The sequence below is a fragment of the Leptosomus discolor genome, chromosome 1, assembly GCF_034619465.1.
Source record: "Leptosomus discolor isolate bLepDis1 chromosome 1, bLepDis1.hap2, whole genome shotgun sequence".
Taxonomy (NCBI): Eukaryota; Metazoa; Chordata; class Aves; order Leptosomiformes; family Leptosomidae; genus Leptosomus; species Leptosomus discolor.
The window spans coordinates 202,173,112-202,190,779 of NC_141391.1; the positions used below are offsets into that span (position 1 = coordinate 202,173,112).

General features: G+C 37.4%; 1 protein-coding gene across 1 annotated transcript in view; it reads right to left on the reverse strand.

The window, feature by feature from the left end:
• Positions 1 to 17,668, reverse strand: part of CPNE8 (copine 8) — a 108,284-nt gene that overhangs the window by 70,188 nt on the left and 20,428 nt on the right. The window contains exons 4-5 of the mRNA XM_086473898.1: positions 4,358 to 4,461; positions 505 to 544 (exon numbers count right to left, since the gene is read on the reverse strand). Of these exons, the coding sequence (XP_086330024.1) occupies positions 505 to 544; positions 4,358 to 4,461 (144 nt within the window). The remainder of the gene's footprint in view (positions 1 to 504; positions 545 to 4,357; positions 4,462 to 17,668) is intronic.

A 17,668-nucleotide genomic window follows, 5' to 3' on the forward strand; every position in this document is an offset into this window, starting at 1 on the left:
TACAGGGAGGATCTAACTGGAGATCAATGGCTAAAAGTCTTATCTTTTCACTGTGAACCACACAGACATACACAACATTCCTTCCATTACTCCCTTATCCTTTGCTCCAGATTCTTAAAGGTTCTCTTACCAAAGCCTTCCTGTATTTAAAAAATTTGCTTTAAATTTTCAAGTTACTATTTAATCCCTTCCAGTTCAAGATGACATGAGCATAAAAGGTTTCTATTAATACTAATTGGGACACAATCAAAATATGTTTACAATTTTTAGGACCCAGAGAAATTTCAACAAAACGCAGCCCATCACATATCTAATATGCCCTTTACAGGACAAATGTTGCATTGAAATTATACTCACATGCATTATATATGCTGTTAACCACAGCACAATCACTGTATTTATCTCTATTCATCTGATATTACTTACAGTGAAAATAAAATAAATATATTTTGGAAAGCGTAAGCATTTCAGCACAATAAAGTATAACAGCAAGGAAACACTTACATGTTTTGATAGGTTAGGACTCTTCGAGTCAACATCGTAGCTTTAAAAAAAAAAAAAAAAAGGAAAGTTGTATAAGAGTTGCCAGATGACAGATCTGAGGACAATGTAAAGAAACAAAAATCAAACAATTCTTTCAGCTATTTCAACGTGTGAAATTTACACAAACAGATACATGAATGGAAGTCTCACCAGTAAGGAAGGCAAATGGGATCATTGCAGATTACACAAGTATGGTTCACTAGCTATTTGAAATGAAATAGTTTTCAACCCAGTGTAGGCTACTAAGAGAAATTATTCTGATATTCCTGTTTGAACAATGAAAGCTGCCAAAAAAACAGAATAAAGTTAAAAATTAATATTAGAAAAAAAATTAACTTGTGAACTATTTTCTTAGGTAATTTTTCACTCTTTGACTAATTAAATAGAAATAACTGACAATAAACTAAACAGCTTTTAGAAGAGTTTGACTTGTTCTTTTCAGCTTATCATAATCTTGTTCTTCCTCCACCTAGAAAATGTCACTGTTTCCTTTCCACTACCAAGTCAGATTTCAAAAAAATTACTCTGTGAATTCAAGATACATTAAAAAAAACATAATATAAGAAGTTCTTGGGGGATTACTAATCTCTATCACTTTCGCAGTCTTCCATCTTCATTAGATAATCCACAGTAATATTTCTATCAAATCCTACATTCAGGTTCAACACCAGTAAATAAATTGAAAAAGTATCCTCTATGGCCGGGTCAGCCTCCCCTCTGTGTTTCCATTCCCACTGCGTGGTATGCAAAACCTTTGGTTGTGCTGCACAACCGGTTGTTGGGATGAATTATGGAGCAGATCTCAAGTCAGGAAGATGGCAGTACCATAACGTAGCTGGATGTGGTGCAACACAGTCAAAGTTTTAGAAACATATTTGTAAACAAAGGAAAGACTGTAAATATCACTAATGTGAATTAAAAAAAAAAAAAAAAAAAAAAAAAAATAGTTGCATACTGCCAGGTAAAATTGAACAGAAAAAAACAATTTGTAATTTGACCTGAGGGCTAGCTACACAACTAAACCAAAGAACCACTTCACTGGCAAAACCAGTAAGAGATCATCAAATATGAATGGAAGGGGCCTGAGACATTGCTGGCTGTACCATTTAGGAGGGGGCTCATGCTCATTTATCAGCACACCAAAAACCAGACAAATACTCACTGCTTTCTTTTTGTTGCAAAAAAATAATTATATTAGGAGTTTCTTTCTTTGAAAAATAACACTTTGGCCAACAGTAGTACACAATTTTTCTGAGGAATTTAAAAAAAGAGGCTTTCTAAAGATGCTTCTTATCTAAATCAGGCTTTTTATCCATGAGTAGCTATATGAGATTCACATTTTTAACTCTTGAGTTCTTTCATTTCTCATTTATCATTGTTATAGGGCTCTAAAGTAAATTCACAGACTATGGCTATATGGTCACTTGCAGGCAAACATTAAAAACAGTTATTTGGCTTTGAGTTCAGGATAGACTTGTGTCCAGGTAATCCAGAACAGCAGCAGAAAGCAGTCAGCTCAGAGCATGTTTGGTATTTACAGCTTTTCATAAATAAACAAACAGGTGTCCATCACTCTGAGTACAGTAAGAACCAAACATGAGACTATTTTCCCTTCCAGGTCCAAGTCCTTTTCAGATAGCACTTATCCAGAAGTTCTTTACAGACTTTCCTTTCTTTGCCTAGACTGACCCTAGCTTGCTCTTTCTTGGTTCACTTCTTTTGTGCTTCTCTATTGCACTGCCTCCTCCCCAGAACATACATGCATCCTATGAGAAGCAAGAGGCAACCAAATCAAGATTCCTACACAGCCCAAACTGCGTCTTTATTTCAGCAATGTTTTACCTAGACTTGGAGGAGAATCCTTTATTTCACAAAGTGACTAGCTCTTACTTAAAGTTCTTTTAAATAGCAGGCAACAGTTATACTCAGAAGATTAAATAGCATTAGACCAAACTTCTAAAATAAAAAAAGTCTGCACCAGGTTTCCATGGTGAAGATGGAAGTATTTGTACCTAGCTATCTAGAAGCACCTTGTAATCTATCTTGTCACTGAGCATTTCCTTTCACTCCTTGAAATAGCTGAAGTCTAGCTGGAAGCAGCTAGTTGTATTGAACACTATGGAACTTTCTTCCCCACTCATCCCTCCAACACTTCTTTTTAACTTAGGAAGCATTCTGACATGCTATAAAAAGACATTTGCAGCTAAAGAGAAAATAGACATGGGTTTTTTTTTTTTGTTTCTAAAATACAGCAAATGCTGCCATTCAAAAGCATTTCAGTACAGCCTGCTGACAACTTCAAACAAAATCAGCAAAATTACATGTAACTTTATTAATGTTGCTAACACACCTATTGGGCATCATGCTTTTTCTTCCACTGCTATGGGAGAAATTAGAGAAATCATCACTAATGTGATCACTGCCCTGTTTATTTTATGCCCTGCTTAATGTACAGATTGATTTGCATGCCAGAAAATCAGGGGGAGGAGGGGGGGCAAAAAAAAGAAATAAATTGAGACAGCTAGAGTTTCTTCAAAGCAACTACTTGGATAAATAAATGGCACATTGAGACTAAAGCCTAGAAATTCAAAAGTGGCTTTGCTAGGAGATTTTAGGCAAATTATAAAGCCTTTCTTTATCTGTTTTGCTGTCTATGAGACAGAAATGCAATAAATGCAGTTTCTATATCAAGGCAAACTTGCAATGTAACTTTAAATTGGGAAGACATAATACTACAACTCACCACTACTATAATCAGCACCTGTGTAGGACTTGTCACAATACCATAAAGCATTATCAGGAGACCTCAGTCTTCAGCATTAGAAAGTATGGGAAGGCAGACTACACTGTATCTTTCTTGATATATTTATTTGGTAAGTAACTTAACAGATGATTCTCCTTAATCTTTTTCAAGAACAAATAAGAAAAGAAATACGCATGAAGGCAGAAATCTTAGGAACAAAAACTAAGAATTGACAAAACTCAAGCTAAAGTACATCTTGCAAAGGAAATTAAAAGAAATAGGAAACGAGTTCTTCAACTAAAAATGACACACTAAGAAAAACTGTGGCCACTATGCATACTATACCACAAACTTGAACGAATGGCTTTCCCTTAATTATCTATGAGGGTTATTCAGGTGCTCACTCATACGAAAAGGTTAGGAAAAGGATGAGAATTTGAAAAAACAAGACAAGCTTGATTACCACAAAGACTGAAATAATAAGAATGAGGTGAAATGTAACAGATGACATGCAAGGTGACTTGGTGACTGGACTCTCAATTCTGTTTTTCAAAGAATAAAGTGAAAACCAAATGAGTTCCACCAGTGGAATGAAATGAGTATATCTGGAATAATGTCAAAAGCCATCTACTTCTAGAACAACTGCTTTCATTTTAAAATCTTAACATTTAGTACACTTAGATGCACACTGGCATTTATTTAGTAAAGTAAATCTTGGCTCTGTACTACTGGCACAATATTTTGTTTCTGGAGAGTATGTCCATACCTGTTTTATTGGCTATGCTGCAAGAACATTTTAACATTTTGACATCCTTAGCTTTCTAACTATTTTCTAAAAGTAATGAATGTGAGGATGACTGTACTTTGACTAGTCAACACTTGCCAATTTCTTAAAACTCAGTCATTATTATGTTACACATTTATTTCTGAGGAAGCAATGCTAAATCAATCATGTTTATTAATGTATTCCATGTCAACAGATACTATCTCTTTTCAAGTTAATTTTATGCTGCACAAAACTCAGTGTGTTTACAGAGGCTGCAATATTAGAGTCAAAGATTGTTAACTTACAAATCAAATCGTAGATTCTCTCTTTCTTCAAAGAAGTAGTCCATTATAAATTTTCTTACAAAATCTGGATTTAAAGTGTTATCAATTACTTCTGTTCTTCCAAACTGTAAAAGAAAAGTATAAGTTTAAGCTACGTGCTGTAATGAAGTATAATTAAGCAGACTGCCAATACCAGCAATAGCGAGATAAATTCTCTTAAAACAGATGCCATGAAAGAAAATGACTGTGTTCACATGAATAGATCAGTTATTTGTGGATGAAGACAGACTGGTGGAAGACCCCATATTTCAATATAAAGAGTGGTGCATGTCCTGTAACGTATGACCTAAACATGATAAACATCAGTTCCCAAAGCCTATCAGAATCCACAAAAAGTTGGGGAAGAAATTTGTAACATAAAAATCCACTGTTTTCTCAAAAAAACTACAACAGCAAGCAAAAGCTTGCATATATGGCTTATTTCAGACAGCTTTAAATATTAGGGTACATAGTTCTTCCGTTAGAAGTGTATCATTTTTGCATTATCTAGCTCCTGTTTCACCTCAGTTCAGCTCTCTCCATCTCACCTCTCTCTGAGCTTTCTGCAAAATGCCCTTTCTTTCTTGGTGTTTACAGAAAGAGCCTCAGCTCTTCTCAACCTGGAAATATCTTAATTTAAAAAAATAACTCCAATTGAGTTCAGTCCATATACATCACACATAAATGACTGATCACAAAATATCAATGTGGTAATTTTGTTCTTGTTTTAGCTGTTCTTTCAAGACATTCAGAAAACAAAACAGAAAAGAATTAGTTATCAAAACGAGCATTTAATTTTGTCCTACACATTGAACATATCAAGGCATATTCGAATATAGCCTACTGAAAAGCTTTTTGACAGTCTGCTGAAAGATCATCATTAAGGAGTCCTCAAAACTGCAATTTGGGACCAGAGACTCTTGAATGACTCAAAGACTGACAAACTCTTCATTGACAGGACTTAACTAAACAAACAAACATGGATAAAGAAAGAATAAACCTTCTTGTAACTGAAGGTTTTTGAGATGTATTTCCTAAAAATGTTTTCACATCATGGATGTGAATCTCACTACTATAACCTGAACAAAACCCCTCACTCAGTCTCCAACAGGAGCTTCCCTATGCCCTGCATACTTAACATCTATGTGGTATGAAAGGACAGAGCATACTCCACTGTCTCTTCCTCTCAAAATGAAGCAATTTCCTCTCACTGCTTGATTCTTATTAAAATAAAATGGTAAATAACTCTGACCACGTTATTTGTGTGCTCTAAAGAAACTCCATTACTGTCATCAACCCTTTTTTTTTCTCCTTTGAATGACTGTGAGTGTACACATTCACACTGCAGGGGACGGACTCCAAGTACCATTCATTCATCTGGAGAAGTGGGCCTGTATCTAAGAGGACTACTGCCTTGCAAAAAAAAAAAAAACCCACCTACCCAAAGGTCTCAGGTACAATAAAATGTTCAACAAAAGTTAACACATCTTCAAGACACAGCTCTATAAAGTCTCAGGAAAAGGAACAATCCTCAGAAGTGACACAGTGGTGATTTGCATCTTTACAGAGTGTGCTTGAATCCTGTTAGGTACCTTCACTTTCGCTATGCTGTGACATGTTCAATTAGGACAGTCTTATTCAGAGATCTCCATATTTCAGCACTTCCTATAAAAGACAGAGAAGTGAAACTATCTTCCCAATTAATGATACCATCTCCAAATAAAAAGACAAAGAATATTTAACATAGTGTCAATTAGCATATCCCTTTGCCAAGACTTTACATCATTTCTTAAAACCTAGGTGGAATGATTCCCTGGTCTCATTGGAAACCCTGCAAGAAGGCTTCTGAATATGTCCTAAGGCTCAAATTGTTTAGAAAGCAAGTTTACTCAGTAGCAAGCACTGTATTTCTTCAACTCTCCTAAGACAAAGCAATAGCTATGAAGGCGGCAAGCATTATACAGATGTGGGCAGGAGAAATCTCCAGAAGCTCTCCAGAGTGATGAAGATATTGGATATTCAAAATAAAATCCCTTATTTTGTGTCTTAAGAGAGGACTAGCACAGGATGCACATGATCCTGGAAACAGATAAACATGAACAAATAGTTTGATCTTTACTGGTTGTTTTGGATTATAACAGTCAGTCTCGAGAAATTATTCAAGGTATTCTCTGAAACGCTGGGATAAAGTTGACAGGCAGATGCCGTAGAAATCATTCTCTTGAACCAACACTGATGACTACTATGGCCAAGTATTAATCAATGAGAAACAACAGCAGTGGTAGAAAGTTGGCATTTCTATGGGAATAAGTACAGCTGGCGTACTTGTTGGGCTAAAGGGCCTTTCTTCTCCTCTCAATAGTAGTGTACAAATTCTATGTACATTCAAAGTCTCCAATCAGTTTCCATGTCAAATAAATCTCAATGTTTATAAATAAAATCTTCCCCTGTTTTATAACATTCAACAATATTGGAGGCAGGAAAAAGCAAAAGCTGGAATGGCTGATAAAACGAAATATGCAGCAATATCTAAGCATTTAGTGCTGTTTGAAGGTATGCACTGAAAATGAGAAGCCACTCTCTGACACAAGCCAGTAAACAGCAGTTCATCAGACCAGGGATGAGAAATTAAAACAACGGGGTCATAAGGACTATCCATTTTGCAGTTCTGAACAAGAATACATCTCATCTGTGTACTTTTTTCACCTCAAATGTCCTATTTCTTCCATTTGCACTCTTACAGCAAACTGTCCAAATTCTCTCAAAGACTGGAATCAGCTGCATAAAGAGGAAATTCAGCCTTAGTATTGAAATCTGATAAACACTGACCTACTGTAGAAGCAAAGGACCCTGAGCCTTCAAAAAGAAGATCCAAGGATGACTGCATTGTAACTGGCAAAGCTACCAGAGGCACAGCAAGTAAGCAGAGAACCGTGTTAAGTTCTGGTAGCCTCTCATGCTATGTCCAACAGAATCAGACACACTTACACAAACATATTCATGAAAATATCTCCCAGCTTGTGAAGACTCAAGTAGGAAATTGTCTTGGGAGATTCCTTAAGCACCAGGCAGGAAAATAAAGGTTTTTGAAGTTCTTTTCATCCTCAGATTAGGATAAGCTTGAAGGAGAGTAAAAGGATCTTCAGTCTTGTGGGACTTACACTTCTATATGCATGGAAGACACAGAGAAATAAAATGCACAGGGAGCTGTAGCCTAAGAAAGTTTACTTTCTACTGCCAAAGCTATCATCTCACTTGAAAGTCACAAACCCAAAATAACTAAGTGAGCTCAGAGGATAACTTGTCAAAAGAGTCCAAATCCTTGGCTTGACACCTTCATAAACAGATTATTTTCTGACAGTATGATCGTTCTTGAAAGAGTAAAGACAGCTTGCACAACAGGAAGATATACTTGACTTTGGAAAAGCCACATGGAGGAAAAGAAAATTAATGGCTAACGAAAGCAGACAAGAATCATACAATACTTCAGGTCTGAAGAGACCTCGGGGAGATTGTCCAGTTTCACCTTCCTGCTCAAAGCAGGATCAGCTAGAGTAGGTTGTCCAGTCATGTTTTGAGTATGTTCAAGGGTAGAGACTCCACAACCTCTCTGGGCAACCTGTTCCAGCATAAGATCACCTTCACAGTAAAAAAGGGGGTTTTTCTTATGTTTAAGTTGTATTTTCTGTATTTCAATTTCTACCCATTGATTCTTGTCCTTCCACTGGATACAGCTGAGAACAGTCTGTCTCTGCCTTCTTTACTGCCTCACATCAGGTATTTATAAACATGGATAAAACATAAGCCTTCTCCTCTCCAGGCTGAACAATCCCAGCTCTCTCAAGCCTCTCCTCACAAACAGCTCAGTGGCCCTTTGCCAGACCCACTCTATTATGTCTGTATCCTTCTCATACAGTGAAGCTCAGCACTAGACACAGCACTCCAGCTATGGTCTCACTGGTGCCAAGGGCAAGGATCACCTCCCTTAACCTGTTGGTAATGCTGTCCCTAATGCAGCACAGGATGTTGGGCTTGTACACTCAAAAAACCTCTCCACTTCACTCAGACAGAAGGTACTAGGGTGCGTGACAACTTCTACAAGTGCACTAACAAGCAAGATACCGGCACACAGCTAGGTAAAGGAAAGCACTGTTTCCCCTTTGTTACTACATACCCTAAAATGATTGTGACTGGAGGGGGACACAGACACTCACCTCAGACAAAAACCCCAACTTATTCATACAGCCTTGTAGACTCTCTCACAAAGTTTGAGTTTGACAAAGACAAATTCAAAGTCCTGTACTGGTACTGGGGACTGAGTGGTGGGGTATGAGCTGTGCAGAAAAGGTCCTGATGCAGCCATGAGGGTTTAACAACACACTGGCTGTATTAGGGTCAGCATAGCCTGCAGATCAAAGGCAACAATTATTCCCCCTCTATTCAATACGTGGGGCCCCACCTGGAAAACTGGGTACAGTTTGGGGCTCTAAATACAACTGAATCAACGGACTGGATGCAGTTTAGTTAAATGGACCCTAAAAAAACCCCAACCACCATCAGCAGGCTGGCACACACTTGAAGCAAAGCCTATGGAGCTTAGTTTGTTCAGCTTGGAAAAGAGAAGGTTTAGGGAAGATCCATTTCCAGATTCCACTACCTAAACCGCATTATAGAAGACAGAGCCATACAGTTCACAAAGAGTACAACAAAAGGACAAGATGCAATTGCCAAAAGTTGCAAAGGAAATTCTGAAGGGATATAGGGAAACACTCTTCCAGCATGAGCGATTAAGCAACCGGAATGCGTTGTCCAGAGAGTTGTGCAGTCTCTGCCATTACAGAATTTTCAAACCTTACCTGGGAAAGGCCTTGAGCAACCTGGTCTAACTTTGAAAATGGCTTTGCAAGGATCAGGAGGATGAACCAGACACAGCAGATGAGTAGGAAGCTGTATAACACAAAGGTTCCTTTCACCTAAATTATTCCATGATTATGTCATACTTCATGTCTTGGGTTTTTAAGTTTTATAGTTCCAGTAGAAATAGAACTACGTATGAATTCAAAGGAAAAGTTACTTCAAAAGGAAAAAAAAACCACAACTGTTATAAAATGGCAACTAAATGTCAGGTTTTATTTTTTTAAACAGTAAAATAACATAAATTTATAAGTACTTCTCATCCCTTCAAATCTGCATTTTTTTCAGTAAACAATAGTTCACTTTACGCTATAAGCACGTTACACTTGGGAAATCTTTCGGACTCGATTTAAAATGCATGACAGAAGTGTATCAGTAAAAAGATAAAAATGCAATGTGCTGATGATTAAATCACACGGAGACCAGAGAACGCCTAAAAGAATGCTCATTGAACTTTCTTTCTCATCAGTTTACTGAAACAGTTACAAAACTCAAGTGATTGAATACAGTGGCACTGCGAACTTTTCTTTATTTTAAACTATGTTTTTAATTAAGGCTTCAGGTTTTTGTTCTGTTTACTTTTTTCCAAGGCCTACACAAATGATTCTTTCACATTAAACTAATAAAACAAATTAAACTGACAAGTTGCTATTAAAATTTATCTTATAGATGACATTAAAATGCTGGCCTCTCAAAATCACCAGTCTACACTTTTCAGCTAAATGAAGCATCATCTTTTTAAATCTGTTTTCCCAATTACCTATAGCCTTTTTAAAGCAGAGCAGGTTATTTCTATAAATCAGTCACAACTACTAACATAGCTGCTAATTAATTATTCTCCACATGGCCCAGTTTCCCCACTAACAGTTGCATAAAGCTAAAATCTTAACATGGCCAACAAGCAAATACCTTTAGAAATGTAATTCAGGAAAGTAACAGAATCAGTTTAACTATTTAAAGGAAAATAAATGTTCAACAAAGAAAATCAAGAACACAGTCCCTTTTCTGGATTTCCTGAGATGGAGTCTTTGTCACCTCATAACTCAAGCTCTCCTGGTAGAAAGGCATTTTTTAAATGTATTTAGTCATTTGAATTTTTATAGCATCTCAATCTAGCGATCCAGTCTAAGGGGCTATGAGGTTAATGGAAAATCATAACTTACATTTTAACATCAGAGTTACAAAAGACTAGCAAGTTGGGTAAGTCCAATATCTAAGAAACAAATCAATTGTTGTAACTGTGAGGGTCTAACCCAACCCTCTGCTAAGTACCTTCTATATGAATTCTCAGCAGTAATTCTTGCTTCAACTTTATGGCCATAAGTGAACTTGAGAATAATATTTAGTAAGCCCTCTTTTCTTGGTGGTGGGTTTTGGTTGGTTTTGTTTTTTGTTTTTTTTGGGGGGGGGTTCTGGTTTTTTTTTTTTTTTTGAGGGGGTGGCTTTTTTTAGTTTTTTTTTTTTTAAATTTTGCAGTGTTTTACCACAATTGCACTGAATTGTTCCAAATGTTGAAAATATTCCAGTGTTCCAATAATTAATCTGAAAAATAACTTCTTGTTTCTTTCCTAATTTTTATTTCACTTTTCCATCTTTTGGATCCTTCTATACCTTTGTTAGACAGAAGTGTTTTCCATTATGAAATTCATATTCTTCATGTTGATATTTATAGCTGGTTACACTTACCCTTTACTCACTCTTTCATTAGGAAAATAATTTCAGTTTAAGTTTTTTAGTGTAGTGTATGTTATTTGATCTTTTAATAACTCATTACTTTTATCTCTAGTCTTTTGTCTTTCAAACATCTTGAAATGTGAACAGTCAGAACCTAGTATTCTGTAACAATTCTAGGAAACTAAAGAACTAAAAAATGGTTTAAACTATCACTAGGTTCTTAGCTCTGATCTTAATGGTTTTTGAAAATTCTTTAGGAAGCTCCAGGTAACACTCTCCATTGGAAGTTCACTGCACAAAATGGTATATCAGCATACAATAAAAGATAATCCTCAGACTTTCTAATCTAGCTTCACTACATGCAAACAGAACAAATAAGAAACTTGAATTGTGGAGAAAGAAATGGAATACCAATAAAATGAGCCTGTTACAATAATGATTAATAGCCTCAAATAATCAGAATTGCAGAGATTACAGTGAAACAAACAACAATAACAACAAAATCATAACTGCCATCCCCACTCCAGAAAAAGCATAGTCGTAAGATGTTCCACGGTATGGTTGTCCAAAAGGAGGAATAAAGTTTTTAATATACAAAGTCGTACTAATTATCATAAAAAATTACAATATTCCTCTAACATGCATACAGGCACTCATATGAAACCTGTGTACTGCATGTACACATCATGATGATTTCTATGTAACCCTTTTAAACTGATGGTTGTACAATCCTAAGTATATAAAAACCAGAAAGGATTCCTCATTTTCCTGTGCTTTTGGCTTTTTGTCATTAACTGTTCCCTTTGAAGGGAAACATGACTTCCTCAGAAAGATTATGTTCCTTTATTGCAACTGCCTTAATTCCCTCAAACAGTTGATTTTTTCTGAGAAATCTACCAGAGAAAGCTTTCCAGTGAACTGAGTATCAAGCAACAGCAAAATTTATGCTTTCTTCACAACCGGGACAGTATATATAACTACTGTTCCAAATAAAGTTCACCAGTACTCTAAAACACATAAAATCATAATCCCAATAAATGTTGATTATAAAATGTCTAGCCTTTGTCATTTTCATTAAAACAGTCTTCGAAATCTACAAAGGAGATTCAAAAGCATGTCTTATTACGGTTCAAACAGTAATCAAACTGGTAGACGCTGCAGTGAAACGCTTAACTACCAGACACAACAAAATCCATCAGATTACCACAGAATCATTTAGGTTGGGAAAGATTTTTAAGATCATTGAGTCCAACCATTAATTTAACACTGCCAAGTTCACCACTACACTATGTCACTAAGTGCTACATCTACAGGTCTTTTAAATACTCACAGACATGGTGACTCCACCACTTCCCTGGGCAGCCTGTTCCAGTCCTTGACAACCTTTTTGGTAAAACATTTTTTCCTAATATCCAATCTAAATCTCCCCTGTTACAACCTGAGACCATTTCCTCTTGTCCTATCGCTTGTTACTTGGGAGAAGAGACCAACACCCACCTGGCTGCAACCTCCTTTCAGGCAGCTGTAGAGAGCAATAAGGTCTCCCCTCAGCCTCCTCTTCTCCAGACTAAACAACCCCAGTTCCCTCAGACGCTCCCCATAAGACCTGTTCTCCAGGCCCTTCACCAGCTTCGTTGCCCTTCTTTGGACACGCTCCAGCACCTCAATGTCCTTCTTGTAGTGAGGGGCCCAAAACTGCACACAGTATTCAAGGTGCGGCCTCACCAGTGCCCAGTACAGGGGCACGATCACTTCCCTGCTCCTGCTGGCCACACTATATCTGCTACAGGCCAGGATGCTGTTGGCCTTCTTGGCCACCTGGGCACACTGCTGGCTCATGTTCAGCTGGCTGTCAACCAATGCCCCTGGGGCTTTTTCCACGGGGATCTTTCCAGCCCCTCATCCCCAAGCCTGTAGCACTGCAGGGGGTTGTTGTAACCCAAGTGCAGGACCCAGCACTTGGCCTTGTTGAACCTCATAACATTGGCGTCAGCCCATTGATCCATCCTGTCCTGGTCCCTCTGCAGAGCCTTCCTACCCTCAAGCAGATCAACACTCCCACCCAACTTGGAGTTGTCTGCAAACTTACTGAGGGAGCACTCAATCCCCTTGTCCAGATCATTGATAAAGGTATTAAACAGAACCGGCCCCAATACTGAGCCCTGGGGAACACCACTATCTAATATATTATGATAGAAGAGGAGGATAATCGCCTCTTGGCAATTAATGTCATAAGTTAATTATCATTAATTATAATTCACTAATTAATTATTTTTATTATTACAATAATTAATTGATTTATTAGTAATAGGAAAGACCATAAGAATAAGCAGTCAATTTGCTGGATGAAAACTGCCTGCAAGGTCTCAACAAATTCCTGTGAACCTGGACATCCATGGATGGACCCATGCAGTACCATACATGCCTAAACTATTTGGAGCAGTGACTGAAAAAATGAAGTTATGGAACAAATAGATTTTTACAGAATTAAAGAGGATAAATATATAAAAGGCAACTACGAAGACTTGGCAGAACAACACTATTCAGACTGAGTGATCAGACAATAAAATGGCAGATGAAATTCCATATGGATATATGAAACACTATATGCACAGGAGGAAAAAAGTAGCAGCTAACTTAATGCAGAAATTAGGATGGCTAAAGAAGCAATGTGAGCACATAAAGGGAAAAGTTTCTGCTGATAAACTGTACAGTATACGAACTAGGTACAGCTCATGATAGTATTTTTTTAATTTCCTTACAAACTGGTCACCTTTGCTATCTTGGGATTCCACTACAACCTTGCCTAAGTGCCTTCTCTGTCAATTTGATGACTCAATCAAAAAAAGGCGCTTTTTCTTGTCTACATTGTATTTACTCCAGATTAAACAACAAAACAGACCATGAACAGAATTAATGAATATGAAGGCCTGAAGAATGAGGAGCCATAAACAATTTTAAAAGACACAATGGAAATTTACTGAGCATATAAAATAACATTTGGCAGCTCATGAAGCTGGAAAACAGCATGATGAGGACCAGTGAGAGAACAGACCTCCAGACAGGTATACAAATTTCATTTTCATCCAATGCATTCTTAGAGTAGATAGACCAGAGGCTTAGAGCCTCGCTCCGTAGGCAGTTCCTTAACACTTATGATTGATAGATATTGTCCAGTAAAACTGCGGTCAATTGAGTATTGAGCCCCCAACACAAGAAGGACATGGACCTGTTGGAGCGTGTCCAGAGGAGGCCATGGAAATGATCAGGGGGCTGGAGCACCTCTCCTATGAAGACACAGGCTGAGAGCTGGGATTGTTCAGCCTGGAGAAGAGAAGGCTCTGGGGGGACCTTATGGCAAACTTCCAATACCTGAAAGGGGCCTATAAGAAGGCAGGGGAAGAACTAGTCACTAGGGTTTGTAGCAATAGGATGAGAGGTGATGGTTTTAAGCTAGAAAAGGTAGATTTTGGTTGGACACTAGGAAAAAGTTCTTTAATATGAGGGTGGTGGATCACTGGAACAAGTTGCCCAGAGAGGTAATGGAAGCCCCATCCCTGGAGACATTCAAGGTCAGGCTTGATGGGGCTCTCAGCAACCTGACCTAGTTAGAGCTGTCCTTGCTTACTGTAGGGGGGTTGGGTAGATGACCTTTAGAGGTCCCTTCCAACACAATACATTCTATGATTCTATATTACAATGCCTATTATTTATTTAACATTCACCTTTGAAGTGTTCCCTCTTGTTTTCAGAATTAACACCCTCTTCGAAATGAAGAAATTCAGGTTCTTTCAATATATTATTTAAGGCTTCTGTAAATAACAGTAAGTTATACTTAGCCATATTCCAAACGTGTCCTCACAAAGCAAGGGGAAGTAACTATTTTAAACCAAACCTCAGATTTTGATGATGCATTTGTTGCCAATTATATTAATTGCAATACCTGATGATCGCACTGTAAGTGAAAACAGGGAAACTGGTTTGAAAAACAACACCCTATTAAATTGAGAATGAAATATCTTAATTCTTCGTTGAGGATTTGGTGTGCAAGACTAACACTGGGTAAAAGCACTGGAATCTACTACAGGCATATAGGAGTCAGCACTCAGAAAACATCTACCCTTCATTAAATGAAGGGTTTGATTTAACTATTGTATTGAATCCATCTGAATAGCTTAGCTGAAGGGAAAAAAAAGCAAATTGCTAGAATACAGTGCTAGAGAAATTATGGAGATTATGAAATGATTTACTGTGTTTGTGAACCCCAAGCATTTGCTGCACTGTTCAAAAGAAAGTAATTAGGCAAAAGAAGAAAGAGAACTATACATAAAAAGACATGGAACAGAAACAAGGCAAAGTATGTTGCCATGACTGAACACCATTCTTTAATGTCTACACATATCATTAGGGGCTTATTATTTGTCTCAATTTTGTCTTCTCCAAACAATTCCAGGTGACTTCCATCTCTACAAGCTAGTAAAATATTAAATAAGTATTTTAATGCAACAAAATGGACACATATACAGAATTTTATTGCAATACAGTATTAGTGCATTTACCACTGCAGGCAGAAAAAGCACAAAAAGATATGAGATTACCCATCCAATGTATGTATCAACTAATCTTCTACCTACGACCTTATTTTTTACTACTGGTACAAATATAATACACCACAACATATGTAATGCAATCCTGACTCAGCCCCTCTTATCATTCCAACCTCTGAATTTTGACTGTCATAACAGCTACTAGGAATGGGATTCTACTCACCGAACTTCAGATCTGACACAGTCAGAACCGTAGATTTTGACCATCACTTAGAGGCACTTCTAAAGAATGATTCATCTGATCTAATGCAGACATCTAAATTAGGTCTAATGAACTGCCCTCAGGATATTATCTTTTTCCACTAATTATAAATAGTTTAAACAGCCAACTGAGTTGTAAATACCTATACCTAGGCCTACCCCCAATAGACAAGACAGAGATAATTATGTCTTAAAAATAAACAAAACCCATGATTTTCTAGCATGTCAAAAAGTCTGTTTTAACCCCTGTAGTTCCTAAACTGACATATGATAACCTTAACCACATGCCAAAGTGCATCACTTAGCCAAGATACTCCCTAATCAGTGCAAAGATGCCATACAAGCAGTAATGTTGCACACTGCCCTGTTTAGGTGTTTTTGCTTTGGTCAAGGAGATAATATGGCAGAAGACAATACAAAGTTATCAGGTGGTCACACACTTCAGCCATTACAAACTTGGATCTGTTAAAATCGAGAGCAGATGGAACCTTTTGATCAACAATCTCCTAAATCACCTCAAAACAAGCACATGGAACATTTTCTAAATAAGGTGATAATGTTTCAATTTTACTATTGGGACAATATAATTGTCCCAGAGAAGTATGAAAATTCCTCAAAAGTCCATATGAACCTTAGAAAACAATAAATCCCAGAATTTCTGACACAATCCTCTTAACTCTAGACCAGAAAGACCCGAATACTTTAGTGATGATCTAGGCTTCACTACCAAACCACACCAAGACATCTGACTACCTGAATGCCTGAAGACTTCTCTGTGAGAAGAGTTAGCTATCCAGACATTTAGAACTCTGTGTATGTCCACTACTTCTGCCAAGTTAATTACAATTAGTGAATTCCCATGTTCTCCACACAAACCAGAGGAATGTGATCCAGTAGGCATACTGAGAGAATGTCTAGTACACAGTTCAGAACAATGAGCAGCAATTTAACTAAAAACTACAAATGAATAGGTACAATGTTTCATGTATTGCCCAGCTACATAAGCTTTTCTCCAAGCAAGAGACAAATTAAATTCTCTCATCTCAACAAGACTGAAACCCACACCCATCACGTTTCAGCAAAGCAGAAAATATGTTTCTCCAGCCAGCTGGCAAGGACACCAAATATCAGGGAAGGGGTCTGGTTTCTGTGCCCCTGGCCCCTCCACTGAAATTTTTACACAGTAGTAATTACACAAAATATCAGTTCTGAAAAAAAGGACATCGGACCTCCTCTTTCACATGGAAGAACAGTAAGACAGTTCATTCTTCTCTTGGGTCCGTTCTTAGAACATATGGCCACACAGAGAAGAAGAGTTCCACCAATCCTCTCTGTCAGGCATCTAAATAGCACATTTTATCAGTAGAAAGATTCCCTTCCCCTAACACTGTCAATTCTTTCAAAGAATAACATTAAAGGGAAAAAGTGCAGGGAGAGAGTTCCAGGCTATAAATGTTGATCTGCTGTAGATATCCAATTTCGAGGTATTTGATTTAGCTTCTTAAGACATATCTCTCCACTGTTTACAGTGATAGGTTAAGAAGACATAGTCCAACCTATGCATAATACCCTCCCTCCCTTGTTGCCTGATGAATATTCAGCAGTGCCTAAGTTCTCCCAAACACTACATGGGAAAACGAGATCTCTACTACAACAGGTAACAGGCTGGTTTTGCCGACACTATCACCAAAGCTGAATCCTTCCATAGGCCTTGTACTGCTTGAGTGTCTTCCTCTCTTGATATCCACGAACCTTGTACAGATTGATAGCTAAATTTGATTTCATTTATCTCGGAGACCGTAAAACAGGAAACTCATGTATTTTCTCTAATTTTGTTTCCCCTTTTCATGGAAATATGTGACACTGATATGGAAATCGAGATTACTGTGACTAGGTT